We start from the raw sequence: 22,738 nt of genomic DNA, 5'->3' as shown, positions 1-22,738 counted from the left end.
AAGTACTTGCTATAACAAGTACTCGTCCAAAATTTTGTTACTTGCAAGTAACTTGACCCGGCTTGTTACTTGCAAGGTAACTTGACTTAGCTTGTTACTTGCAAATACTTGTTACTTAAATCTTGAAGTCTTGAACATTTAATTTAAATAAAAAAATAATCTCATACATATTATAAAACATTCAGAATTTTAAACATCATAAAATCGCAAAACATCCTAGAATCACAACACATTGAAAGTTCCAAAAGATAAACATTTTAAAACAACTTGGTTCAAATTGAAATCATGTCTCTGTCTTCTTTCTTGAGTTCTTGTCTTCTTGATTCTCTTTTTTTTTCCATATAAATAAAACCAACATAACAAATGTTACTATTAGTGTATTACGCTTTAAAACAAAACTTGAAAATCATGAAGTATCCATACCTTTCATTCTTCCTCCAAAGCTAAACCCACTCCTTGCACCAAATTTCCATAAGCATTTGAAGTTACAAATTCTGTTGAAACAACATAAAAGTTGTAAGTTCACATGTAAAAGAAAACATGCATATATAACGTACGAATAAGTGTATAATGTTAGTATATACCTTCTTCTAGAATTTCAAGTTGTTCAATTTCTTCCTCCAGCAAACTTTGTTCATAATCGTTACGAATCAAGTCTTGAGTGCATATTAGAGCCTCAACAAGTCTCGGGGTTAGAGAACTGCGAAAAGGATCTATAACCCGACCACTTGTACTATATGCTGACTCAGAAGCAACGGTTGAAACCGGTATAGCTAACAGATCTCTAGCCATTAGAGACAAAATCTTATATTGGGTTTTATAATTTTAGACTTTTAGTGATTGGGTTTAAATGTTTAATGGTCTTTATATCTTGTAATACAAAACGGGACGAGTAGCGGAGCGAGTAACGGGGCGAGTAACGAGCCAATTATCAAAAAAATTTATGATACTTGATACTTGACCCTTACTTACAAGTAATAGAATTATACTACTTAGTACTTGCCTTGACAACACCGGGTACTTGTTTTTTCAAGACGAGTACAAGCCGAGTAGCAAGTATCAACCGAGTAACGAGTACTTGTGCCCAGGCCTATCACCCAGGTGGCAAAAGCAGCATCGTTGAGAACGAAGAAGCTTGAAAAAGTTGCGAGCTCGGAGAATCTGGTGGCAGTAGCAAAATCTGGCGGCTTTAAGTCAACAATTGTTCCACTACATGGTATTCTGAGGTGATATGGCTTTGGCTCTTTTCTCAACAACTTTATTGGTTGCTGGTCACGGCCAGATTAATCCGTATCTATCTTCTGTTCCTCAGCAGACGACTCGTAATTTCGCAACCATTTTGAATGCAAGTTGTTCGTAATTCGATTTTCGACCGTCTCTGACCTTAGATATTCACTTCTAGTTACTGATAATTTGTTTGTATAATTTGGCTACTACTAGTAGTCGGCTTTCGAGTTTAGAACACATTGGGAGTTATAGTTAGCTGTGTGTAGATATCCGATGATATCTGAGTCAAAATGATTAAAATCTGAATTTAATTTTCTCTTGTGTAACTCATTCTAGTGAATTGTGTTCAAAGGTTGGATTTTTTTTTTTTTTTTTTTTATCTTTTGTTTTGTAATTCTGAGATTGTAAATGATTACTGCAGAAGAGAGCATTCAGCTCACAGTTACGCTCTGCCTATTCAGCTTCTAAATCTACTCACGTTGGTCGAGTCATGGCTTCTTCTGGATCTGGGGCAAAAGTTAATTACGCAACATCCTCTATATCTACCAATGAACCTGTCGTGTCTGTTGATTGGCTTCACTCTAATCTTAGAGATGCTGATATAAAGGTAACCCAACGTCCTAGCTGTGTTGAATCTCAGTCTCAGAATGCTTATAGTTTGCACTTGTTGAGATTGTAGCCTTAGTCAAGACTTTTCTGCTATGATTCTTATGTAACTTGTTTGTTTCCTGGTCAGGTTTTGGATGCCTCATGGTACATGCCACATGAGCAAAGAAATCCAATCCAAGAGTACCATGTGAGAATATGTACACTTTTCTAAATAACTACGTAAATTAGCTATAAGCCTTTGTTCTGAATGAGTGTTCTGGATGAGCGCTATGACACTCTACATTAGTTGTTCGTTAGCTAATCGCGCGACTGATCGCTGCGACTAATCGCCATTTAAATAATCGCATCGCTAATTTTTCCTGCGATCAAAAATTTCAGTCGCTAGTCGCAGGATCCTGCGACTGTCAAACGAACAACTTTCAGTCGCAGTCGCAGTCGCAGGAGGTTTGCGACTGCCAAACGAACATCACCATATGTTGATTGGCTTGCATGTTGTCCTTTTCTACAGGTTGCTCATATCCCAGGTGCTCTCTTCTTTGATTTGGATGGAATATCTGATCAAAAAACAAATGTGAGTTTCGCGGCCTTTTTCTCCAGAGAAGATATTATCATGTTGTTGTTTTCCCTACTTATTGACTTTACACTGCCATCACGTATATGTATAATGAAATCTTATCAGTAAGTATCCTTCATTGCAGCCATGTGTATATATTCTTGTTTCTTTGACGCAAAAATTTGGACTCTTTGTTTTGATTGTGTATATCCTTTTTCTTGAGAGTTTCCCATTAATAGCTTTGGCAAGCCTTCTAACTGTGAGCTTCTATGTGTCTTACGAATGCGCAAGAACCAAAACGTTTGGTATATTATTTGAATTATATGTGCAGTTACTACACATGCTACCATCCGAGGAAGCTTTTGCTGCTAGTTGTTCTGCTCTTGGAATCGAGAACAAAGATGGAGTGGTTGTGTATGATGGAATGGGGCTCTTTAGTGCAGCTCGTGTATGGTGGTGAGTTATGGATCTCATGTCCCTAAGCTTTTTTTTATCTTTCCTCAATATGTTTTCTCAGGTATTATCAAATCGATGAGTGCTCTTTTTTGTCAAAACAGGATGTTTAGAATCTTTGGACATGACAAAGTATGGGTACTTGATGGAGGCTTGCCGAAATGGCGTGCTTCAGGCTATGACGTTGAATCCATTGCTTCAAGTGATGCCATTTTGAAAGCCAGTGCAGCAACTGAGGCTATAGAGAAAATTAATCAAGGACAAACAGTAAATTAATTCATTCATAGAAATATTTTCCCATTCTGATGTATCTGCAAATTGCATATTTAGTTGGTTCACCTGCTACTTATGGTTTACCCACATCTTTGCTGGTTGCACAGATTAGTCCAATAACTTTTCAGACGAAGTTCCGGTCACATCTTGTATTGGCACTTGATCAGGTTAGCGTTTCCAAAATAGAGTTTTTCTTTGATTTGATGAACTTGAAGATAGTGTGTGTCAATTCACTTGATACCATGATCACCTGGTTTATTGTTCCACAAATAAAATCCTTGGTTAGATTGAAGCGGAGTAGCAAACTGGCTTATATTAAAAGATGTCACGTTAGTTATTAATAGATTTAAAGTTTATAGATAGTTGCTAGTAAACTAGGGGAGCTAACTGGATAATTGACAGGTGAAGAAAAACATCGAGGATAAGACTTATCAGCACATCGATGCGCGTTCAAAGGCTAGGTATCATGCCAAATTTATTGCTTGTTCTGGATTGTAATTTCACTATAATATCGATGCTAATGGTTTAATTTCACTATATCTGTCATCATATAGAATTTACTCTGTTTCACAGATTTGACGGTATTGCTCCAGAACCTTGGAAGGGTATAACGAGTGGTCATATACCCGGTAGCAAGTGTGTCCCTTTTTCCCAAGTAAACCACCGTCTAACTTGAAGGGCTTACCGTTATCTTTGCTCTTTGAAACCAGACATGATAAACTGATAATATATTCTTATGCAGATGTTTGATTCCTCTCAAACACTGTTACCAGCAGAGGAGCTGAAGAAGCGGTTTGAACAAGAAGGTAAAACAAAATGCAGTCTCAAGTATTTTTTCTATGCAATTCCTTATCCGTTTATCTGCAGACATTTCTCTGGACAGTCCGATCGTGGCCTCATGTGGAACCGGTGTAACAGCTTGTATTTTGGCATTGGTAACTAAATGATGATCTAGAATTCATTCATATACTGTGAATCTGTGATCATATGATTAAAACTGAAGACTGATTCCTCTTTATTTTACTGGTCAGGGACTTTATCGTCTGGGAAAAACCGATGTGGCAATCTATGATGGGTCTTGGACTGAATGGGCAACCGTACCAAACTTGCCGATAGTGGGTTCTTCTTCATAAGAAAGTCCAAGAAAAAGCTACAAGATCACAAGCCAGTTGATATTCATAAGGCTTAGCTTGGTTCAATCCATTTCTGTGTTAAACTTTAGCCAATTGCTGGGAGGGTTGTCTTGTTATTATTATACATCAGTATTCAAGATTCTTGAGTTTGGTCTCTTCTCTGTGGAGATTGATAAAAAGTCTTTATGTTCTTGTTGTCTGTTACACAATTTTGTGTTGCATATCACTTGCTCAGTTTCATGGATTGTTATAAAGAGGAATAGATATATAAATGTAATTGTAGTTGACTGTCAAAAAGACCGCGTGGCCTAATGGATAAGGCGCTCGCCTCCGGAGCGGGAGATTGTGGGTTCGAGTCCCACCGTGGTCGTTTTTTTAATTTATGTTAACAATGAACTTTTTTCATTCATAAACCTCTTCTCCTCTGCGTAATAAACAGATTTTGAAAACTTCCATCAACAAAGGTAAAATAGATTGGGTATAGTAACCATATAATCTCTCAGATTAACCATACAAAGCTTCTGGTAGATCAAAATAAATCAGTTTTTCAGTTTTCTCTCTTGAACATGAAAACAAGAACTGGAGCTAACGGTCGGTTCAACATTTGGAATTTGCAGCAGACCCAATCACTGACCGGTAAACCCGACCCAAAAGCTTCAACCACTTCTAACTCTTCTCTTGAACACCGAACCAATTCACAACAACAAGAAACATGGAGCAAAGTATGTTAGGAAACTTCACATCTCATTAGATCATCAGAGAAATTTTGCTAGCATTTTTAAATTACCTTCCACCAGGATGGCCAATGTAAACCACCAAGCTGATGAGGCCACCGGGCATTAAAATTCTCTCAGCAGCCTTCAATGCCGATAATGTTGTATCCGAGACAGTGATTATCGACTTGTTGCCCCCTGGAAGATACCCCAGATTGAATGCAACCATCCTAAAGATCATCATAAAAAGATTTCGAAGTGAAAACCTAAGGCAGCGTACTAACCAAACCTGTTTAAGCGAGGAATTTTTTTGCCAGGGATTCATCAAAAATGTGGCATCGGAGTCAACAATTTACACGGTACCTCACACGGGAGTTTTCAGGGACAATCTCTCCCATTTTACTATGACAAATGTTAAAAAGTTTGACGCATTCCTTCTGTATTTCTTCAGCAGAAATGGAACAAGGCTCAATATTAGTAAGAACCACACCGCTATGGAAAGCGAGCTCTGGTAATCATCTAACCTCTTTGGAACCAACGGCTTGATCCAGCAAAGATGAAGTGCTCTCAATGGCATCTTTTTGAATGTCCATAGCATAGACATAGCCACCACAACCAACAGAATCATTCATAACCATCTTCAACATTGCTAAAGTATCGTTCCCGTTTCCACACGTAGCATCAATGACCATATCCCCCTTTTGGATTACCTGCTCCCACACACTGAAAGGATAATCAGCAGTGAAGAGGAATAAAAAATCTTTTTTTTTTTGTTATTATTAATTCAAGTTGTGGGTTTAATGTACGCACACATGAGCTACTTCTGTTGCCTTCTTCCTCCCAAATAGATAACCAACAAAAACATCCTCTACTCCTGAAACGAGGAAAAGACTCAACTTTAAGCACAAAAACACTAAGTACGATCCGGAAGCTCCGTATCTAACTCGATTCCTTTCTAAAAACAGTTTTGGGTAGCTGAATGTAAAATATTTTCACCTCGAATTGGAAAATCTCGTGAATGCGAAGGAGACGAGCTAAAAGCAGCTACACGAGAACGTCGAATTCTGGGACAAGGGTTTCGTTGCACTGCAATTCGAAAACCGAAGGTCATAAGCGTTTTGCGGATAGGAATTGAGTATGAGCGCGCCAACGTAGAGGATAACATTGACATCTCTGCTTGAAAGAACCCAGCCGCCATTGCAGAGTTTTTTAAAACAAAGCTTCGTCGATCTGCTCTTAAAAAAATGTTTTCTTACACTTGGGGTCTGAAAAACTAAAATTAGATTGGGCTTTATCTTCGGCCCAATATTTATATCTCAAAGAAAAAGATAAAGCACGACGACGTATCGTGATGTTACAAATAGTATAATGGTGGGAGACTATAGCTAAAAATATTCAAAAACAATGTAATCAGGATCACTACCGCTCTGAGCTTCATCACACGTTTTGCTCTTCTTTTCGGTTGCCGCCGCCGGCAAAGACTCCTTCTCTTTCTTCACATAACACGAGAAATCCACCGGCTCCGGCAAATGCGGCGGCGTTTCTCCACGAATCAACGCCCAATTCACACCTTCAAAAAATGGATGTTGCTTGATCTCCGTCGCGCCTCGCTTATACGCAATTCTGTTTTGCGGCTCTTTTACCAACAAACCTTTGATTAAATCCTTTGCCTTTGAGCTAACCTGAGAATATTCCGGGAATCTCAGAGGTTGTCCGATTACATTATAAAGCGTCGCTTTGTTTCCTTGTCCTTTAAATGGCGTTGCTCCATGAAGAAGCTCGTAGATGAAAATCCCAAACGTCCACCAATCTACGGCGCTTCCGTGACCTTCGTTTTTGATAATCTCCGGCGCTAAATACTCGTGTGTTCCGACAAAAGACATTGATTTCACGTTCGTCGGCTCTGCCATGAGTTCTGGTAATGATCCATCGAAATCGGATTTGGATTTACGGTTTTTCTTCGATGATTGGAGCATTCGTGGGAAGAATGTGGATGGTTGGTAACATCCTTGGACCGCCGCATTGTCTTCAACGATTCCCGTGGTTCCGCCGCCGTTGAAAGATTTGACAAGTGTTGGATTGACTGAACATCGGAGGGATAAATCGAAATCGGAGAGCATAATGTGACCGTCATCTCGAACCAGTACGTTCTCTGGCTTTAAATCTCGGTATACGATTCCGAGCATGTGTAAATACTCTAACGCTAACAACACTTCTGATGCAAAGAACCTATAAGCCCAAAAAAAAAAAAAAAAAAAACCCTTAAGATGTATTTTTCTCTGTTTCTAAATACTCTGTTTGTATACTAACCTTGCAGCGTCTTCTGTGAAACACTTGTTAGGTTGCTTCTGTCTCAAGGAATAGAGATTTCCGCCGCTACAAAACTCCATGACCAAGCAATAGAATTTATCAGTTTCGAAGTGAGAGTAAAGAGTAGGCAAGAAAGGATGATCAAGCTGAGACAAGATCTCTCTCTCCGTCTGAGCTCTCAACAGCTTGTTCCTGCTCACAAGAGAAGCCTTATCCATTACTTTCATCGCGAAATATGTAGTCGGATTTGCGCCTTTGAGTTCAACAAGATAAACACTTCCGATATCTCCGTACCCTAGCCGTTTCAAAACACGAAAATCGCTGATTCCAAGCTTGATTCCTCTAGATTTCAAGGAATTCACTGCGTCCCACCTAATATCTCCTCCTGTGTGAGGCTTAGAGGAATTATTAGAGGATGTGCTTTCGCTGTTGTTGCTTTGTGAGCTCATGTTAATGCTGTGATTGCCAATTAACAGAGTCGGCTCTGTCTTTATTAGATGTTCTTCAATCTTCTTTGTGTTTTGCTCAAATTTCTTCTGCTTATCTTTACGCGGTTTTTGTTGTTGATATTTATGGTTTGATGAGTTTGAGGCAGAGTCACGATGATGACTCGTCTGCACATGAACAAAAGACAATGGGATTATGAACTTTACATGTTTCTGTCAAAGTAGAATGAATTGAAGAAAACACATTAAGTTACATCAACGAAACATATATATACACGGTTCATACAATATAGATAAACATAAACTTAATCACAAATATATTCTTAATCCCTATCTTAACAGGTATCCTAACACTTTCTTTGATAAAAATTACCTCCGGCGAGACAAGCTTGTTTCCGGGTTTCAATAACATCGCCGGCGAGTAAAGCTTGAACAAGAGTGTCCTGGTTTCCACGTAGAGGAAAAGAAAACAAATATCTTGTCTTAAAACATCAACTTTGAGTTAACTATCTTTTATCATTTAAATTTCCGACATTACTTGTTGTCACGAATATAACAAAGCTTCATTGTCTACCAAGATAGGTGTGCACGTCGTACATTAATTTGTTTTTTTTTTTTTTTTTTTTTTTTGTGGGAACAAAAGAGAAAAAGCTTGGAATTAAGAAGTAATGTGAAAGATTAGGTAACAATGAGTGGAGACAAGTATTTTATGAATTCCAAAGAAAGTGGGGATGGTGGAAGGAAGAAAAGGTCTTTCAGATTAAATATAGCTTCAAAGTTAAATGTTCATATGTAAATCAGAGTTTGTTCAGACAAAGTAGCCTAAAAGTTTTGGCAATAAGAAGAAAAAACCCTACAAAATGCCATTTTCTCGGATTTAAAACCCCCTTAAATGTCTAGAGTCAATCTCTGAGCAGAAGAGTAATAGTGAGACTCAAGCTCTTTAAGACTAGCAGATGCATCATCAGCAATTCTAGCCAACAATCGATTCGTCTTCTCGGCCTCTTTATCAAACTCTGCAGTTCTTTGTTCTACATGATCATTTAGTGATGCAAATCCTGAAAAAATGGCGGTTTGCTTCAGTTCCGATACGAGTTTCAAAAGAGAATCAGCTGCTTGAACCTGCCACACCATTAATAAAGAACTCAATTAACAAACACAATGAGTGCATAAGCTAGCAAAACAAATCCAATTGAAAACAAAAGTAGAAATATATTAGATTTTGGAGACTCATTAGCTAGTGAATGTTGCAAAGATTCAAAAAGTTCATATATGTGAGCTTCAGATCCCAACTGCTGTCCTAAAACCCCAAACCCTAATCGCATCTGCCTAAATTGATAATCATTCGAATTTGAATCAATTACCAATCTTGACGCTCGCATCTCCATCATGTATGCTTCCTGAGAGTTCTTCATTGGTGGATCACTCACCTACAAATAAAACAAAGATGTTCACGAAAATCGAAAATTTTGCAAACAAATTTCCAAGAACGGTAATCGTCAATCGAAACTATGCTGCAGAGATTGAATTCTGATCAATCGTAAGTATAGAACTGCAATCAAATCACTTACCCTTGCGACATTGACGATTTGAGTGAAGTTATCGACGACAGATGTGATGTCAGTCTCTACCCTCTGCATCAAGGCCTTTTGTTTCTGTAAGGCAGCAGCGGCTGCGGCGGCCGTCGGTCCGCTTCCTCCACCGGAACCACCGCCTTTGTTCATCATTCAAGTCTTTGCAGTTTGCACAGAAACGAAGGAACCACCTATGGGAGGCTTAAGAGACAGAAAAGGCCTAAAAGTACTATTGGGCTAGTACATATTCCAATCAATAGTGTTCAAAACCCATTTGTTTTTTTTTTATTTTTATTTTATGTCACTTAAAATTTTTTAAAGTGAAAAGTAAACAACCCAAAAAATTCACCAAAATATCAAAATGAGACCAAAACAAAATCTAAAAGTCAAGAGCATAATTTAGTTTTCCTAAAAGGGGAATTGCAAATATTAGGAAGAATGTAAATGATTAACTTAATGGCACTCATGTTTTTTTCCTTAATAATAAATAGACCATAGTCCATTAATACTTTCTTTTACAAAGAGCATAATAGGAGTTGTATTAAAATTTGATAATAAAAAGACCATGGAAATAGCCGCCAGCCAAAAAACAGACCAAGGAAAAATATAAAATGAGGCGTAAAAGGCCATTACAGCAAACCACAGAGTTTCTATAACGAGAAGAGGCAAAATAAACAGTCAAGAATGTTTGTCCTTCGTGGTAGTTTAAATGTGAAATCTTTCTTTTATAAATAAAATGAATAAATGTTATTCATAAAGGGAAAACAAAGGTTTAATTCATTCATTCGTCAATGGCGAAGAAAGCAGTTTTGATAGGAATCAACTACCCAGGGACCGCGGTGGAGTTACGCGGCTGTGTCAACGACGTCCGCCGGATGCAGAAATGCCTAATCGAACTTTACGGATTCGCTAACAAGGACATCACCATACTGATCGACACAGATAAATCATGTATACAACCTACAGGCAAGAACATCCACGACGAATTGACTAGACTCATCGCATCAGGGCAATCTGGCGATTTTCTGGTCTTTCATTACAGTGGACATGGCACGAGAATCCCGCCTGGGATAGGAGAATTAGGCGACTCTACAGGGTTTGACGAGTGTATCACTCCTTGCGATATGAATCTAATTAAGGGTATGACATGACTATTGGTGTTTTAGATTATTTTCCGGTTTTTTTCTTTCTAATTTTTTCACAAATGTGTTTGTAGACCATGATTTTAGAGAAATGGTGTCACATGTAAAAGAAGGCTGTCAATTGACGATAATCTCGGACTCTTGTCACAGTGGTGGTCTCATCGAGGAAGTAAAGGAGCAGATTGGGGAAAGCCATGTGAAGCCGATCAATGAGGTAAAGGAGCAGATCGACGAAAGCCATGTGAAGCCGCCAAAACTTGGGATTGCTAGTTACTTGCTTAGCATTGTGATGAATTTGTTAGCGACTTGTGGAATCTCAAAATCTCAGAGAGACCGTGGAGGTGGCCAAGAAAGCTTTAGCGGAGAGATAGAATTAGCGAGCGATTATGAAACGTTTGATATAAAAACTAGATATCTACCTTTCGAAAGCTACGTAAGTCTTCTCAAGCAACAAACCGGGCAAACCAATATCGAATCTCGGAGAATCAGACAGACACTTCTCAAATTATTCGGTGAAGACTCAAGCCCGATTCATCAGAGAGGTTTAAGTGACCTAGGAAACTTCGATGTTAATGCAGGTGATTCTGGAGCCCCAGGATCGATTGCCGACAAGGGGATTCTGTTAAGTGGATGTCAAACAGATCAGAGATCAGAGGATGTTTATGTGACAAGAACTGGAAAAGCTTATGGGGCATTCAGTGATGCGATTCAGACGATATTGTCGACGCCGAGGAAGGAGAAGAAGAAGATTACGAACAAAGAAGTGGTTTCCGAAGCTAGAGTGCTTCTCAAGAAACGGGGGTTTAGTCAACGACCAGGCTTGTATTGTCATGACCGTTATGTTAATAAACCATTCATATGCTAAAACACAAGAAGTTCATCTGAAGACTTTTGTTTGATGGTGCATTTCAAGTTATTTCTTTTTGTGATTTAAGATTTTTATGTAAATGTCTTTTTTTGGGGGGTAGGTTTGAATAAGTCTCTCAGTGACTTGTGATTCAAGTAATATACAATTTTTTTTTTTTTAATATAGAATTAATGGGAAAAAAAAAACTTAGTCACAATGATTATTTCAATATTTGACATATGGAATATGTGTAACGGTGACGTGCTGACCTCTAATTAAATAATAAATATTATGCAAGATCACCCAATATTCATGTATAGTTGACAATTAGCTAAGCCAAAGAAAAACAAAAACATGGACCAAACAGTGTTGTTAGCGAGAGGGAAAAGAAGAGCATATGCAGTGGAAGGTTCTCTCAAAGTCTCTCAAAATATATTATTATAATATACATAAATTAGTTTAATTGTATAATTAAATTTTAAGTAATAAATTTTTTTAAAACTAATTGCATGTTGTCATGTCTGACATGAGTTTCTGAAGAGATTCTCAAAAGTTATCATATGAGAACTCATGCTCATGTCTCTCTCTTACTTTTTAATATTTTTATTTTTTATATTCTTAAGAACACTTGCGATAACCTTTCCCCTGTACAAGTTATAAGGAAAATGTCAGGCCAGGCGTCCCTCTCCTTAAAACGCTTCTCAAGGCGATCTCATCGGTAAATCCGTGTGACCTTGTGGGCCTGGACGAAGATGTATAGATCGGCATTTGGGTTATTGGGCCTTGATAGAACTCAAACCCATAATTTATAGTATACACTTGAAAAACATATGGTGATGATGATAACGTGAATAGGAATCATGATTGGTGTAATAATAGTTGTGAAAACGAGAAGTGAGTGATGGTAATTGGTAAATGGTCATTCATGTGATACTCATGTCACATGGATTTGAGATGCCTCTGGCCTCTGGGTTGGTAACCACGTTTATATTATAATGCTTTTTTGTGTTATATAATTTGATGTGCCATATATGAATCATGATATACATTGGCATTGAAAGTGTCGCATCCAATTACGGTGGTGGAGACTTGGAGTCTGACTGCTATAGATATAATTCTAGCTCCATTTCTTCTCTTTACAGGGAAAAATTATATATCATCAAATTTGATTCAATTAATTCTATTCTTTTAAAGTTTCCAATATTCTTGTCTCTAACAACTTCATCTGTCAATACAAACACTAAAAGCTGAATTCCAATGAGATTTTTCTACAATCTAGTTATTTTCAAAAAAAAAGTCTACAAACACAATTAAGTTACATAACCAAATATATATATATATATATATATATTTTTTGAGTCAAATCACTAATTAAGACGGTTAAATGAAAAGACATGTTACCAAAAGCCATACTGCATGCTGACAACCAACTATATATATTTTTTCTACGTTTTTAGTAAATATCTAATACAGTATATGATAGATTCCATATTAATCCTCCTTTTTAGCAAACATAATATCTATGATAGATTCTATATTAACGACCTCGGGTGTAAACACGTTCCTTTATCCTGGTAATGGGGAACAAAATAAGTGGTGCCATATATATGTTACATTTCTATGATCCTATCTACGTAAGGGTCTGCATTTTATTGATATTTTTATTAAGGATTCACCTTTTTAGTACTCTAATCCTTAACAACATTCCAATTAAACACGACCATCATTAACCTCTTAAGTTATAACTAATTAACTATGCTACTCCGAATGTTTGATCGGTGTTTATTATGAAGTGACGGGGATACAAAAGAAAAAGACAACAACAAACGACACTACGTCAAGCAAAACTTATAACATAGAAACGAGCAAACCAAATTTTTTTAAAACCAAAAAAAAACATAGAGACGACTAAGCGTTGAAGAACATAACAGATAAAGAAACAAGGCGTCTGGTTTTCTTCTTCTTTTTTTTCTTACACCATCTTGTTTTTTTCTTCTTCTTAGGGGCGGAATTTTGGATAAAGGCTTGGTGCCAAGCGTGGCTCAACGGACAAGAGAAGAGGTTTAGCCATCAGCAATGATGCATCATCTTCCTCGAGGCTTAATGGTCCAAAATCTTTATGGAGATTCCAGTTAAACCCTTGAAGAAACCTAGCCAACATCATAACCATCATGGTCGTCCCGACTTTAACACCGATGCAGCCACGTCGACCGGTGCTAAACGAGACAAAACGCATCTCTGTTTCCACCAGAGTAACCTCTTTTGTGATTCCGTCTCCTTGGAGGTGACGCTCCGGTTTGTATACCAATGGATCTTTCCATATTTTAGGGTTCCGGCCTAGTCCAGGGCGGGATACATGAATGTGGCTACCTGTCCAAAAATCAACCATTTCTTAAGATATAACGCATATCATATATATCAAGATGCTGCTAGCTCAACCGGTTAGATGTTTGATGTATAAACGTGACTGGATTCAAACTTGAATACGTTTTGTGGAATCACCACAAACTCAATCAAAGACTACTCTGTGAACCTACTAAAAGTATGAATATGATGCGAAAATTAAATTAAATGAAAACAAGAAAATCAAAACGTAAAAACTACCATAGGAAATATATAGCTAGATTTTTTTTAAAAAAAAAAGATAATATATAAACACAGTAATTGACATAAAAAAATAAAAGAAATATAGTCAGAGTTATTTTTAGGCTATATATAAAAAACAAATAAAAGTACCAAAGATAAAATTTATTAAAAGTAGGGGGTAAAAACGTTATATTTAGGTATATCAAGTGTTATTGATTCTATCGGTAAAAACGTACGACAGAATTTACATGTTGTAGAATAACCATGCATAAATTTTTTATTTCTTAACGAAACCCATGCGCATGCCTAAACTTACTAGTTATATTGAGTACTAGAGAAAAAACGCAAAAGATTTATCTCTTCTTCTTCTTTTTTACCTTTGGGAATGAAATAACCCCCAAGGGTGGTATCTTGACGGGCAAGATGGGAAGGGACATAATGAGCACTTGGGTGAATCCTGAAGGTTTCTCTACAACAAGCTTTTAAGTAGTTTAGATTTGGTATGTCTGATTCTCGCACAAGCCTGTCTTTTCCAACTACTTCATCTAACTCCTTGAGAGCATTTCTAAGAATCTCCGGGTTCTTTAACATTTCAGCAAGTGTCCACTCCATGTTATTTGCCGGATTATCGATCGCTGCTATACAAAATTCCTGTAACAAAACACCAGAACAACAAACAAATTAATGTAGCTAGATATACATATATACGTAGATCTCGCAACTTTAGTCAATATATAGTATTCAACATTTTTTTTTTTTTTCTGCTTGTCAGAATTCAGATGATCATCTTATTTAGTGTATATATCTATTTCTCTATGTATATACATACACTCTTTTATAAAAGTTATATTTAACTTACAACGCATTGAGCTTTGATTTCGTCTGGCGTGACCAAGTACTTTCCGTTTCGATCTTTTAACGTAATGAACGTATCAAGCCAATCTTCAACAGCAGCCTTACCACCTTTTTCCCTCCATAACTCGACCCTCTCGTCAATTATGGGATTGTTGTAACTACGAACAATGTTACAATTCACTGTAACCCTCTTCTCTTGACCATCAACATTCCAACCTCTCAACCATCGTTCCACGTAATCCGCTGGACTAAAAGATGGTAAACAGTTAAGAGTGTTGAAAATCACCTCAAGATGATGTTTTTCCGCTTTTCCTAGTCTCCCATCATCGGAAAACACGTTTTCTTTCGTGACATGTCTCCTTCCAAACAACATTCTCATGGTCACTGCGTAACCATAAACCCTCGAGAGTTCTCTAACATCGACCGTCTCGGACCGTTGATACATGGAGTGAACGTAAGCAATGAGATTATCCGCTTCGATGGTTCTCGCAGCTTCCAACATATTCAACGTTTTAACGGACATAATTTCCGTTGTGATCACTCTTTTCATCTTCATGAATTGTTCACCGTACGGCGAGATTCCCATTGATTTGTAATTGTCTCCGATTGTCTCCATGATGAAAAGTTGAGGCCGGTCTGCCAAATCTGCGTCTCGCTCTCTAAACGCTTCTCTAGCGATCTCGTCGGAGTTTATGGTGATGGCGCGGATTCCGGCAAAGTTGAAACATGCAATATCTGTTTTTAGCTCTTTCATGGCAAGGCGGAAATATTTGGACCTAGGACGAGTCATGATTAGTTCGGGTAGATTGCCGAGGATGGGCCATCCTGGTGGGCCAGGCGGAAGCTGGCGAGATTGGTCTTTGGTTTTGGTGGGTCTTGAGAGTATTCGACCCAGTAAAGTGATTGATGCCATGGAGAGGATAAAGACTAGTAGGATTTGAAAAGGGTATGGTAATGATGTGGTAAAGCTCATCATCATCATCATGTATGTATGCGTGTAGTGAGGTGTGTGCTCGTTAGCAATAGCGATATCTGGAAAGTGTTTGTTGTGTTGATTATTTATAGAATCGATATCATGCATGTGATGCTCACGTAGGGTTTGGGCTTTTGGGTAGGTACTACGGTAATCACGTTTATATATTTTATATCTAGTTTGAGTAGCAATAGTAAAACTGTAAAAACTTTATGGATTTTTGAAAAGTATACTACGTACTTCTGTTTCAAGGGCTTTAGTTTTGTTTCACATAAAGTGTTTTAATTTGTTTTGTATTTTGAATGTAGAATTCTTTTAGGCCGTTTAAAAAAATAAAGAATGTAAATTCTTAAAAAATTCTTTATCACATTAAAAAAATATTTAAGAAAATCCGTATAATTCCTTTCAATTTATTTACTAGATCCATAAACTCATATTACAAACTTGAACACTTTTCTTAAATATATATATATATATATATATATATTTGTTATCTAAAGATTTGTATGTGGCTATAAGTGGTGTTGTAATATATGTTTAATCACTTAGAGCATCTCCAATGGCCTATTTTTTGGGTTCTCTCAATGAGTTCTCTTCAAAAACATTTGCAAAAATAAATCAAAATTAAGATTCAAGAAGAGAGACAGCTCTCTTGTGAGAGGTTTTGAGGGTTAAGAGAACCGATGACGTGGCAGCTTGTCATTGGTCGAATTTGAGACAAAAGAAGAAAAAAAAACACAAAAAAAAAAACACAAAGTAACGCGTAAAAAAAAAACAAAAGCTGCTTCTCTCTTTCTTTCTTTGTTGGCGATGTCGAAGGCGATTTGGAGTGATTTTCTCCGGCGATTGAGGCAGACGGCGACGATTGAGGGAAGAATTGAGTGGTTAAGGCCGGGAATGAGAATGATGATGCATCGCATGTGGAGATCGGGAATGAGAGAGATCACTGCAAATTGGAGATCCAAATTCAATGGATGGAGAGTAATCGATTCAGCTTGGATCGTAATTGGTAAGAGCATTTGCTTGGCTTTTGTGCGTTATCATGATTTATTTGGGGTATTTGATGTTCTTTTTAGAGTTATTTGAATTTTTGAAATTAGGGTTCATAGTTTCGAAAATTGGGGTTTTCAGTTCTAAGCATTGATAAGGTGTTTTTTTAACTAAATTGGAGGCTATGTGTTTGTTATTTGGCATGATTGAAGTGAGGAGGAGTCGTTGTATGTTTGATTTTTTGGGTTTAGGGTTTCGGATTGAATCAAATTGAGTCAGGATTGTTTCATTAGGGGTTTCATTGATATTTCCTTGTCATGATTGAATCAAATTGAGTCATAGCATGCTTGATTTATGGTAAATAGTTTCGTTAATGTATGTAGATCTTTTCTTCAAAATGCTTTGATTCTTGAATTATGGATTATATGAGACTATATAGTGTATAGCTTCCTTAATAAATAGTTTCTGTTTTTATTCTGAAATATAAACTTCGTGATCAAAGCATTAAAAGATTAGTTTAAGCTTTCAAGCTCTAGTTGCTTTAGGCATTAACCAACACACATAGAGTCTGGTTTTTCTTTGTTTGAGTCATGTGGAAAGGTTAATACTTGGTATTTCTCGGAGGCATGATCATTTTGAAAACCTGATTCAATATCTCTTAGTAATTACTTGAATCATTTTGAATTTTTAATCTTATGTTAATATTTCTTTCTTTGTCTCTGTTTTGGTGAGGTTAAATGGAGTGGTTGAACCTGACAAATCTCACAAGTGGAGAAGGCATCGATTTAACAGCCTCTATATCAAGGTACAGTTCAAAGTGGTTGTTTCATTTAATTACCAGTGTGTGCTATGTGATTAATGCTTGGTTTGTGTTTGATTAGGACAGTTTTTGCTTTTGTAAATGCTTTCTTTGTTCTTTGAAATAAATGCTTTCTAGTTGGAGTATTGTAGGTAAAGACAATTAGTGTCTTTACCTTGGCATTCATTGCTAATACTTCAATAAGTTTCAGTCTATTCGACTACCACAAACTCGGAAAGACACTTTATTTGCTACACATCAAGAAGCGGCCCGTAAAGATGTCGAACGTGCATTTGGAGTATTGCAAGCTCGCTTTCACATTATTAAAAACCCAGCTCTTGTTTGGGATAAGGAAAAAATTGGAAATATTATGAAAGCATGTATCATACTGCACAATATGATAGTCGAAGACGAACGAGATGGGTACAACACTCAGTTTGATGTTTCAGAATTCCTACAAGTTGAAGGAAACCAAACTTCACAAGTCGATTTATCGTATTCTACAGGTATGCCTCCAAATATTGAGAATATGATGGGCATGCGAAATCAACTTCGTAATCAAAATATGCATCAACAATTGAAAAGTGATTTGGTTGAGCATATATGGAGAAAATTTCGCAACAATCAACAGAATAACTAATCGTTTTTTTTTTTCCAAATTTATTTTCAAATGTATGAAATTATTGTATCTTTAATATGTTATGAATTATAATATTTTTCAGATTTATGAAATAAAAAAATTAAAAATAATTTAATTTTTTCCTGAGAACCCCACAAAGAGAGCCTACCATTGGACGTTGCAAAATTAACAAAAGCTCTCATCTCATAAATTTGAAAATTTTAATCTTAAAAAAATGGTGAGAGCCCATGGAGGGCTCTCACCATTGGAGATGCTCTTACACGACTATATTCAAGATTTAAATATAGGAATGGGACATGAGAAAGTTAACCAAATACAAGGGGAATTTTCCCTCTAAAAGATAAAGGGAATATAATACTATGACTATGAACATGCGTCAAGAATCTACTCTACACAGTGGAGGGATCCAAGATTTTACCTATAAACATTTTTATTTGATAAAACTTAATAAATATTACAATTTTCTAAAAAAATTAAACATACAAAACATAAAAGCATATAAAAAATACATATAAAAAAACAAATTATTGTCATATACGCTTAACATGAGCTTTCAATTATTGATGTATAGTCCGATCACGAACTCGAGTTCGAATATAATGTCTATCATATTACTGAGATTTGAAGGCATATTTTTTTTTATCTTTTATTAATATTTTTGATCAAATCAGAAAACGACACATATAGGACTCCAAACAATCCTTAAACCTCTTAACAATCTTTATATTAGAGCCAACTCTTAACAATCTTTAACTTTATTTGTTGTTTTCATTTATTTTAATTACTTTTAACTTTAAGAATTTTTTTTATGAAACCCATAAAAACCACCATTGGGGTGCTCTAAGACCTTTATTACAAAAATTTTGAACATCCGACTCTCTCTTTTAAAACACTTGTCCAACCTTTGGCTTTCCATCTCCCATTCTCCTACCGGATGAGCCTCTTATTACTCCTGATAAAATCATTTTTCTTTCGCTTATTAATTAACAGCAAACTGGAACATGAGACGGAATTAACCAAAGAATCCGATTGATTTTTCTTAAACTGGTCTTGATCACTTGTTAATTATCATCAACTTTGATTCAATTCATTTTTTAACTTCATCAGTATATACAACATTGAAAGGTGGATTCCAGCGAAATATTTTTACAACTAATATTTTAATTTTTTTTTCGTAGAAACATATCTATTATTTTAATAAATAAATAATACTACCTTGGGTAGGTGAACACGTTTATCCTGATAATGAACAATATTCTTATTAGTGGCGGTGTCATGTCACCAACGTTTATCCTGATAATGAAAAACATTCTACGTAGTCTAATTCTTCGCACCATTTCAATTAAACACGGTTATCATTATACCTCATAAGTTATAGTTGCGCCCGGATTATTGATTGATATTCATTATTAAGTTACGGAGATACAGAAAAAAAGAAGACACACGAATGTAACAATATAGCGTTTTCTGGCAAAGGATAGTCTAAAAACAACAATAAACAACAGTACGTCAAGTAACATAACACAGAAACGACAAAGCGTCGAAGAATATCACAGAGAATAAACAAGGCGTCTTGTTAAGGACGGAATTTTGGATAAAGGTTTGGTGCCAAGCGTGGCTCAACAGACAAAAGAAGAGGCTTAGCCATCAGCAATGATGCATCATCTTCCTCGAGGCTTAGCGGTCCACAACCTTGGTAGAGTTTCCAGTTAAACCCTTGAAGAAACCTAGCCAACATCATAACCATCATAATTGTCCCGACTTTGACACCGACGCAGCCACGACGACCAGTGCTAAACGAGACAAAACGCATCTCTGTTTCCACCAGAGTAACCTCTTTTGTGATTCCCTCTCCTTGGAGGTGACGCTCCGGTTCATATACCAATGGATCTTTCCATATTTTAGGGTTCCGGCCTAATCCAGGGCGGCATACATGAATGTGGCTACCTGTCCAAAAATCAATAATTTCTTAATCTATAACGCAAAATCGTATCGAGTTTTTGTGAACGAAACCCATGCACATAAACGTACTAGTCGTGGTATTTAAAACGAACAAAAAAAGTACGACAAAATCTAGGTTGTATAATATATAGCCAAAAACAAAAACAATGAATTTTGTTTTTGTTAATGAAACTCATGCATACACTTACTAGCTAGTTATAAAAGTTAAATCTTATGGAAATAACAAATACATATGCATTCCATATAATATATATTACCTTTGGGAATTAAATAACCCCCGAGGGTGGTATCTTGACGGGCCACATGAGGAGGGACATAATGAGCGCTTGGGTGAATCCTGAATGTTTCTCTGCAACAAGCTTTTAAGTAGTTTAGATTTGGTATGTCAGATTCTTGCACAAGCCTTTCTTTTCCAACTACTTCCTCTAACTCTTTCAGAGCTTTTCTGAGAATCTCCGGGTTCTTTAACATTTCCGCAAGTGTCCACTCCATGTTATTTGCCGGATTATCGATCGTTGCTATACAAAATTCCTGTAAAAAAAACAGAACAATAAACAGTTAATCAATGTGTGTGTGTGTGTAAATAATAAACCAAATCGAATAAGATTCTCAAAGCTACTTTTAACATGTTATGTACAAAATTATGATTGTAACTATTATAGCTCGCAACTTTAGTCAATAGTATTTAACATTTTTCTCTTTTTCTTTTTGGTCAGAATTATTCGGATGATCATCTTATTTAGCGTAAATATCTATCTCTCTATATAATTACTATTTTATATGAATTTTTTATTTTTTTCTGTTTGGTCAGAATTCAAATATAATGATCATATTATTTAGTGTAGATATCTATTTCTCTGTATATTATACACTGTTTTCTAAAACTTATACTGTAATTACTTACAACGCATTGAGCTTTGATTTCGTCTGGCGTGACCAAGTACTTTCCGTTTTGATCTTTTAACGTAATGAACGTATCAAGCCAATCTTCAACAGCAGCCTTACCACCTTTTTCCCTCCATAATTCAATCCTCTCGTCGATTATGGGATTGTTGTAACTACGAACAAGATTAACATTCACTTTCGCCATCTCCTCTTGACCATCAATATTCCAACCTCTCAACCATCTTTCCACGTAATCCACGGGACTAAAACCTGGCAAACAGTTTAGAGTGTTGAAAATCACCTCAAGATGATGTTTTTCTGCTTTTCCTAGTCTCCCATCATCCGAAAACACGTTTTCTTTCGTGACATGTCTCCTTCCAAACAACATCCTCATGGTCACTGCGTAACCATAAACCCTCGAGAGCTCTCTTACGTCGACCGTCTCTGACCGTTGATACATCGAGTGAATGTAAGCAATGAAATTATCCGCTTCGATGGTTCTTGCAGCTTCCAACATTTTCAACGTTTTAACGGACATAATTTCCGTTGTAATCACTTTTTTCATCTTCATGAATTGTTCACCGTACGGGGAGGTTCCCATTGATTTGTAATTGTCTCCAATGAACTCTATGCTGGAAAGTTGAGGCCGGTCTGCCAAAACGGCGTCTCGCTCTCTAAACGCTTCTTTAGTGATCTCGTCGGAGGTTATGGTGATGGTGTGGGTTCCAGCAAAGTTGAAACATGCAATATCTGTTTTTAGCTCTTTCATGGCAAGGTGGAAATATTTGGACCTAGGACGAGTCATGATTAGTTCGGGTAGATTGCCGAGGATGGGCCATCCTGGTGGGCCAGGCGGAAGCTGGCGAGATCGGTCTTTTGTTTTGGAGGGCCTTGAGAGTATTCGACCTAGTAAAGTGATTGATGCGATGAAGACGATAAAGCCTAGTACGATTTGAAATGATGTGTTAAAGCTCATCATCATCATCATCTTAATGTTTGTATTAGTGTTTTTGTTTGAGTGTTTAGTGAGTTGTGTGCTCGTTTCGCTATGAACACTGCGATATTGGGACATTGTTTGTTGTTTTAAGTATTTATAGATTCGAAAACAATCTTAAAGCCAAATTCTCCTTATTTAAAAGCCAAATCAATATATTAAATAACAAAAAATCTCGATAAAGATAATTTTGCTATTATAATAGAAGGGTAACTTTTTAAGAGAAAACCTTCAATTATATTTTATTACATGATATGTCATTAGAATCACTTTGTTTAGTCTAAGTAGTTTAAGGGCATTTCTAGAAAATCACATTTGCTCATTTCCTACAGCTACAAGTCTACAACACACCTTACCATAATTTTGTATACCAGTATTTAACTATATTTAAAAAACCAGAAATATGCTAGTGTTACTATGTTAGTAGATTGTGTGAGTTTAATTTACTTTTAAAAAATTTAGTTAAATGATTTTCTTATAATATTTTTACTGGCATATGATGTAATAAATACGATCCTGTATATATTTTTTTTTTAATATATAGTGGAATTGAAAAGAAAGAGCTAGAAAAGAAAATAATCTAAAGTGATTCAATATAAAGGGAGTGGGATACTAGACTGGTGAGCTCTTGGGTAGGTAACCACGTTTAGATGTCTGAATTGATTTTCAGACCCCCTCTTTGCATTTCAGTGGTTAATTAGTTGGCCTATATATATGTGTCACTCTAAAATAGTAGTATAGCATTTTTAGTTAATTTAAAAAATGTTTCTTCAA

The 22,738-nt window shown here is 36.4% G+C and overlaps 8 protein-coding genes and 1 non-coding gene across 13 annotated transcripts; 4 read left to right on the top strand and 5 right to left on the bottom strand.

The window, feature by feature from the left end:
* Window positions 1–1,055: 1,055 nt before the first annotated feature.
* LOC9326230 (thiosulfate/3-mercaptopyruvate sulfurtransferase 2) lies at window positions 1,056–4,482 on the top strand. 5 transcript variants are annotated; one of them, XM_021013300.1, is made up of 12 exons: window positions 1,056–1,226; window positions 1,652–1,834; window positions 1,964–2,023; window positions 2,345–2,407; window positions 2,721–2,845; window positions 2,947–3,109; window positions 3,223–3,282; window positions 3,518–3,576; window positions 3,689–3,770; window positions 3,858–3,921; window positions 3,983–4,050; window positions 4,147–4,482. In XM_021013300.1, the coding sequence occupies exons 2-12, from the start codon at window positions 1,718–1,720 to the stop codon at window positions 4,246–4,248; spliced, it is 963 nt and encodes a 320-aa protein (XP_020868959.1). In that variant the 5' UTR covers window positions 1,056–1,226; window positions 1,652–1,717; the 3' UTR covers window positions 4,249–4,482. The 5 variants fall into 5 exon arrangements, with proteins under 5 accessions (XP_020868959.1, XP_020868958.1, XP_020868957.1 ...); XM_021013299.1 differs by having other exon boundaries at window positions 1,649–1,834; window positions 4,147–4,474; XM_021013298.1 differs by lacking the exon at window positions 1,056–1,226 and adding an exon at window positions 1,232–1,345 and having other exon boundaries at window positions 1,649–1,834.
* Window positions 4,483–4,545: 63 nt separating this feature from the next.
* On the top strand, window positions 4,546–4,618 carry TRNAR-CCG. The gene has a single exon. It is a non-coding gene; the product is annotated as a tRNA-Arg (tRNA).
* Window positions 4,619–4,673: 55 nt separating this feature from the next.
* On the bottom strand, window positions 4,674–6,237 carry LOC9326229 (putative rRNA methylase YtqB). Its single transcript, XM_002890121.2, has 6 exons — window positions 5,958–6,237; window positions 5,772–5,835; window positions 5,486–5,684; window positions 5,325–5,398; window positions 5,036–5,191; window positions 4,674–4,925 (listed from the first exon to the last, which is right to left on the bottom strand). Exons 1-6 carry the CDS (start codon window positions 6,157–6,159, stop codon window positions 4,796–4,798), a joined length of 825 nt encoding a protein of 274 aa, XP_002890167.1. The 5' UTR covers window positions 6,160–6,237; the 3' UTR covers window positions 4,674–4,795.
* Window positions 6,238–6,298: 61 nt separating this feature from the next.
* LOC9326228 (serine/threonine-protein kinase RHS3) lies at window positions 6,299–8,301 on the bottom strand. Its single transcript, XM_002890120.2, has 3 exons — window positions 8,091–8,301; window positions 7,272–7,885; window positions 6,299–7,190 (listed from the first exon to the last, which is right to left on the bottom strand). The coding sequence occupies exons 1-3, from the start codon at window positions 8,127–8,129 to the stop codon at window positions 6,347–6,349; spliced, it is 1,497 nt and encodes a 498-aa protein (XP_002890166.2). The 5' UTR covers window positions 8,130–8,301; the 3' UTR covers window positions 6,299–6,346.
* Window positions 8,302–8,456: 155 nt separating this feature from the next.
* Window positions 8,457–9,491, bottom strand: LOC9328970 (mediator of RNA polymerase II transcription subunit 22a). The gene is made up of 3 exons (XM_002890119.2): window positions 9,289–9,491; window positions 9,082–9,147; window positions 8,457–8,839 (listed from the first exon to the last, which is right to left on the bottom strand). The coding sequence occupies exons 1-3, from the start codon at window positions 9,442–9,444 to the stop codon at window positions 8,606–8,608; spliced, it is 456 nt and encodes a 151-aa protein (XP_002890165.2). The 5' UTR covers window positions 9,445–9,491; the 3' UTR covers window positions 8,457–8,605.
* Window positions 9,492–9,908: 417 nt separating this feature from the next.
* LOC9326227 (metacaspase-8) lies at window positions 9,909–11,454 on the top strand. The gene is made up of 2 exons (XM_021014047.1): window positions 9,909–10,431; window positions 10,508–11,454. Exons 1-2 carry the CDS (start codon window positions 10,083–10,085, stop codon window positions 11,296–11,298), a joined length of 1,140 nt encoding a protein of 379 aa, XP_020869706.1. The 5' UTR covers window positions 9,909–10,082; the 3' UTR covers window positions 11,299–11,454.
* A 1,582-nt stretch (window positions 11,455–13,036) lies between these two features.
* On the bottom strand, window positions 13,037–15,761 carry LOC9328969 (dihomomethionine N-hydroxylase). The gene is made up of 3 exons (XM_002890118.2): window positions 14,726–15,761; window positions 14,244–14,517; window positions 13,037–13,650 (listed from the first exon to the last, which is right to left on the bottom strand). Exons 1-3 carry the CDS (start codon window positions 15,704–15,706, stop codon window positions 13,280–13,282), a joined length of 1,626 nt encoding a protein of 541 aa, XP_002890164.2. The 5' UTR covers window positions 15,707–15,761; the 3' UTR covers window positions 13,037–13,279.
* Window positions 15,762–16,330: 569 nt separating this feature from the next.
* Window positions 16,331–18,185, top strand: LOC110224554. The gene is made up of 3 exons (XM_021010760.1): window positions 16,331–16,703; window positions 17,417–17,489; window positions 17,695–18,185. The coding sequence occupies exons 1-3, from the start codon at window positions 16,669–16,671 to the stop codon at window positions 18,121–18,123; spliced, it is 537 nt and encodes a 178-aa protein (XP_020866419.1). The 5' UTR covers window positions 16,331–16,668; the 3' UTR covers window positions 18,124–18,185.
* A 1,316-nt stretch (window positions 18,186–19,501) lies between these two features.
* LOC9326225 (hexahomomethionine N-hydroxylase) lies at window positions 19,502–22,089 on the bottom strand. The gene is made up of 3 exons (XM_002890117.2): window positions 20,990–22,089; window positions 20,343–20,616; window positions 19,502–20,070 (listed from the first exon to the last, which is right to left on the bottom strand). The coding sequence occupies exons 1-3, from the start codon at window positions 22,040–22,042 to the stop codon at window positions 19,700–19,702; spliced, it is 1,698 nt and encodes a 565-aa protein (XP_002890163.2). The 5' UTR covers window positions 22,043–22,089; the 3' UTR covers window positions 19,502–19,699.
* Between the last annotated feature and the right edge of the window lie 649 nt (window positions 22,090–22,738).

The sequence above is a fragment of the Arabidopsis lyrata genome (genome assembly GCF_000004255.2).
Source record: "Arabidopsis lyrata subsp. lyrata unplaced genomic scaffold ARALYscaffold_1, whole genome shotgun sequence".
NCBI classification, from domain to species: domain Eukaryota; kingdom Viridiplantae; phylum Streptophyta; class Magnoliopsida; order Brassicales; family Brassicaceae; genus Arabidopsis; species Arabidopsis lyrata.
Note: the sequence above shows the minus strand (reverse complement) of the source record. Positions and strands in the feature narration are given on the sequence as shown.

What these genes read in the sequence shown, in the direction of transcription:
- LOC9328969 (XM_002890118.2), bottom strand. Translation starts at nt 15,706, where the DNA reads ATGATGATGATGATGAGCTTTACCACATCATTACCATACCCTTTTCAA. An exon ending in AAATCAAAGCTCAATGCGTT is followed by an intron (nt 14,518 to 14,725) that starts GTAAGTTAAATA and finishes GTTTTGTTACAG; the next exon opens with GAATTTTGTATAGCAGCGAT. An exon ending in GGGTTATTTCATTCCCAAAG is followed by an intron (nt 13,651 to 14,243) that starts GTAAAAAAGAAG and finishes ATTTTTGGACAG; the next exon opens with GTAGCCACATTCATGTATCC.
- LOC9328970 (XM_002890119.2), bottom strand. Translation starts at nt 9,444, where the DNA reads ATGATGAACAAAGGCGGTGGTTCCGGTGGAGGAAGCGGACCGACGGCC. An exon ending in AAATCGTCAATGTCGCAAGG is followed by an intron (nt 9,148 to 9,288) that starts GTAAGTGATTTG and finishes TTTTATTTGTAG; the next exon opens with GTGAGTGATCCACCAATGAA. An exon ending in AGATGCGAGCGTCAAGATTG is followed by an intron (nt 8,840 to 9,081) that starts GTAATTGATTCA and finishes ATGGTGTGGCAG; the next exon opens with GTTCAAGCAGCTGATTCTCT.
- LOC9326225 (XM_002890117.2), bottom strand. Translation starts at nt 22,042, where the DNA reads ATGTCCCAATATCGCAGTGTTCATAGCGAAACGAGCACACAACTCACT. An exon ending in AAATCAAAGCTCAATGCGTT is followed by an intron (nt 20,617 to 20,989) that starts GTAAGTAATTAC and finishes TTTTTTTTACAG; the next exon opens with GAATTTTGTATAGCAACGAT. An exon ending in GGGTTATTTAATTCCCAAAG is followed by an intron (nt 20,071 to 20,342) that starts GTAATATATATT and finishes ATTTTTGGACAG; the next exon opens with GTAGCCACATTCATGTATGC.
- LOC9326230 (XM_021013298.1), top strand. Translation starts at nt 1,232, where the DNA reads ATGGCTTTGGCTCTTTTCTCAACAACTTTATTGGTTGCTGGTCACGGC. An exon ending in ATTTCGCAACCATTTTGAAT is followed by an intron (nt 1,346 to 1,648) that starts GCAAGTTGTTCG and finishes TGATTACTGCAG; the next exon opens with AAGAGAGCATTCAGCTCACA. An exon ending in TATCTGATCAAAAAACAAAT is followed by an intron (nt 2,408 to 2,720) that starts GTGAGTTTCGCG and finishes TTATATGTGCAG; the next exon opens with TTACTACACATGCTACCATC.
- LOC9326227 (XM_021014047.1), top strand. Translation starts at nt 10,083, where the DNA reads ATGGCGAAGAAAGCAGTTTTGATAGGAATCAACTACCCAGGGACCGCG. An exon ending in CGATATGAATCTAATTAAGG is followed by an intron (nt 10,432 to 10,507) that starts GTATGACATGAC and finishes ATGTGTTTGTAG; the next exon opens with ACCATGATTTTAGAGAAATG.
- LOC9326229 (XM_002890121.2), bottom strand. Translation starts at nt 6,159, where the DNA reads ATGGCGGCTGGGTTCTTTCAAGCAGAGATGTCAATGTTATCCTCTACG. An exon ending in AAGCCGTTGGTTCCAAAGAG is followed by an intron (nt 5,399 to 5,485) that starts GTTAGATGATTA and finishes GAAGAAATACAG; the next exon opens with AAGGAATGCGTCAAACTTTT. An exon ending in ATTGGCCATCCTGGTGGAAG is followed by an intron (nt 4,926 to 5,035) that starts GTAATTTAAAAA and finishes TCGGTGTTCAAG; the next exon opens with AGAAGAGTTAGAAGTGGTTG.
- LOC9326228 (XM_002890120.2), bottom strand. Translation starts at nt 8,129, where the DNA reads ATGTTATTGAAACCCGGAAACAAGCTTGTCTCGCCGGAG. An exon ending in ACAAGCTTGTCTCGCCGGAG is followed by an intron (nt 7,886 to 8,090) that starts GTAATTTTTATC and finishes GTTCATGTGCAG; the next exon opens with ACGAGTCATCATCGTGACTC. An exon ending in TTCACAGAAGACGCTGCAAG is followed by an intron (nt 7,191 to 7,271) that starts GTTAGTATACAA and finishes TTGGGCTTATAG; the next exon opens with GTTCTTTGCATCAGAAGTGT.
- LOC110224554 (XM_021010760.1), top strand. Translation starts at nt 16,669, where the DNA reads ATGGAGAGTAATCGATTCAGCTTGGATCGTAATTG. An exon ending in TTCAGCTTGGATCGTAATTG is followed by an intron (nt 16,704 to 17,416) that starts GTAAGAGCATTT and finishes TGTTTTGGTGAG; the next exon opens with GTTAAATGGAGTGGTTGAAC. An exon ending in TTAACAGCCTCTATATCAAG is followed by an intron (nt 17,490 to 17,694) that starts GTACAGTTCAAA and finishes AATAAGTTTCAG; the next exon opens with TCTATTCGACTACCACAAAC.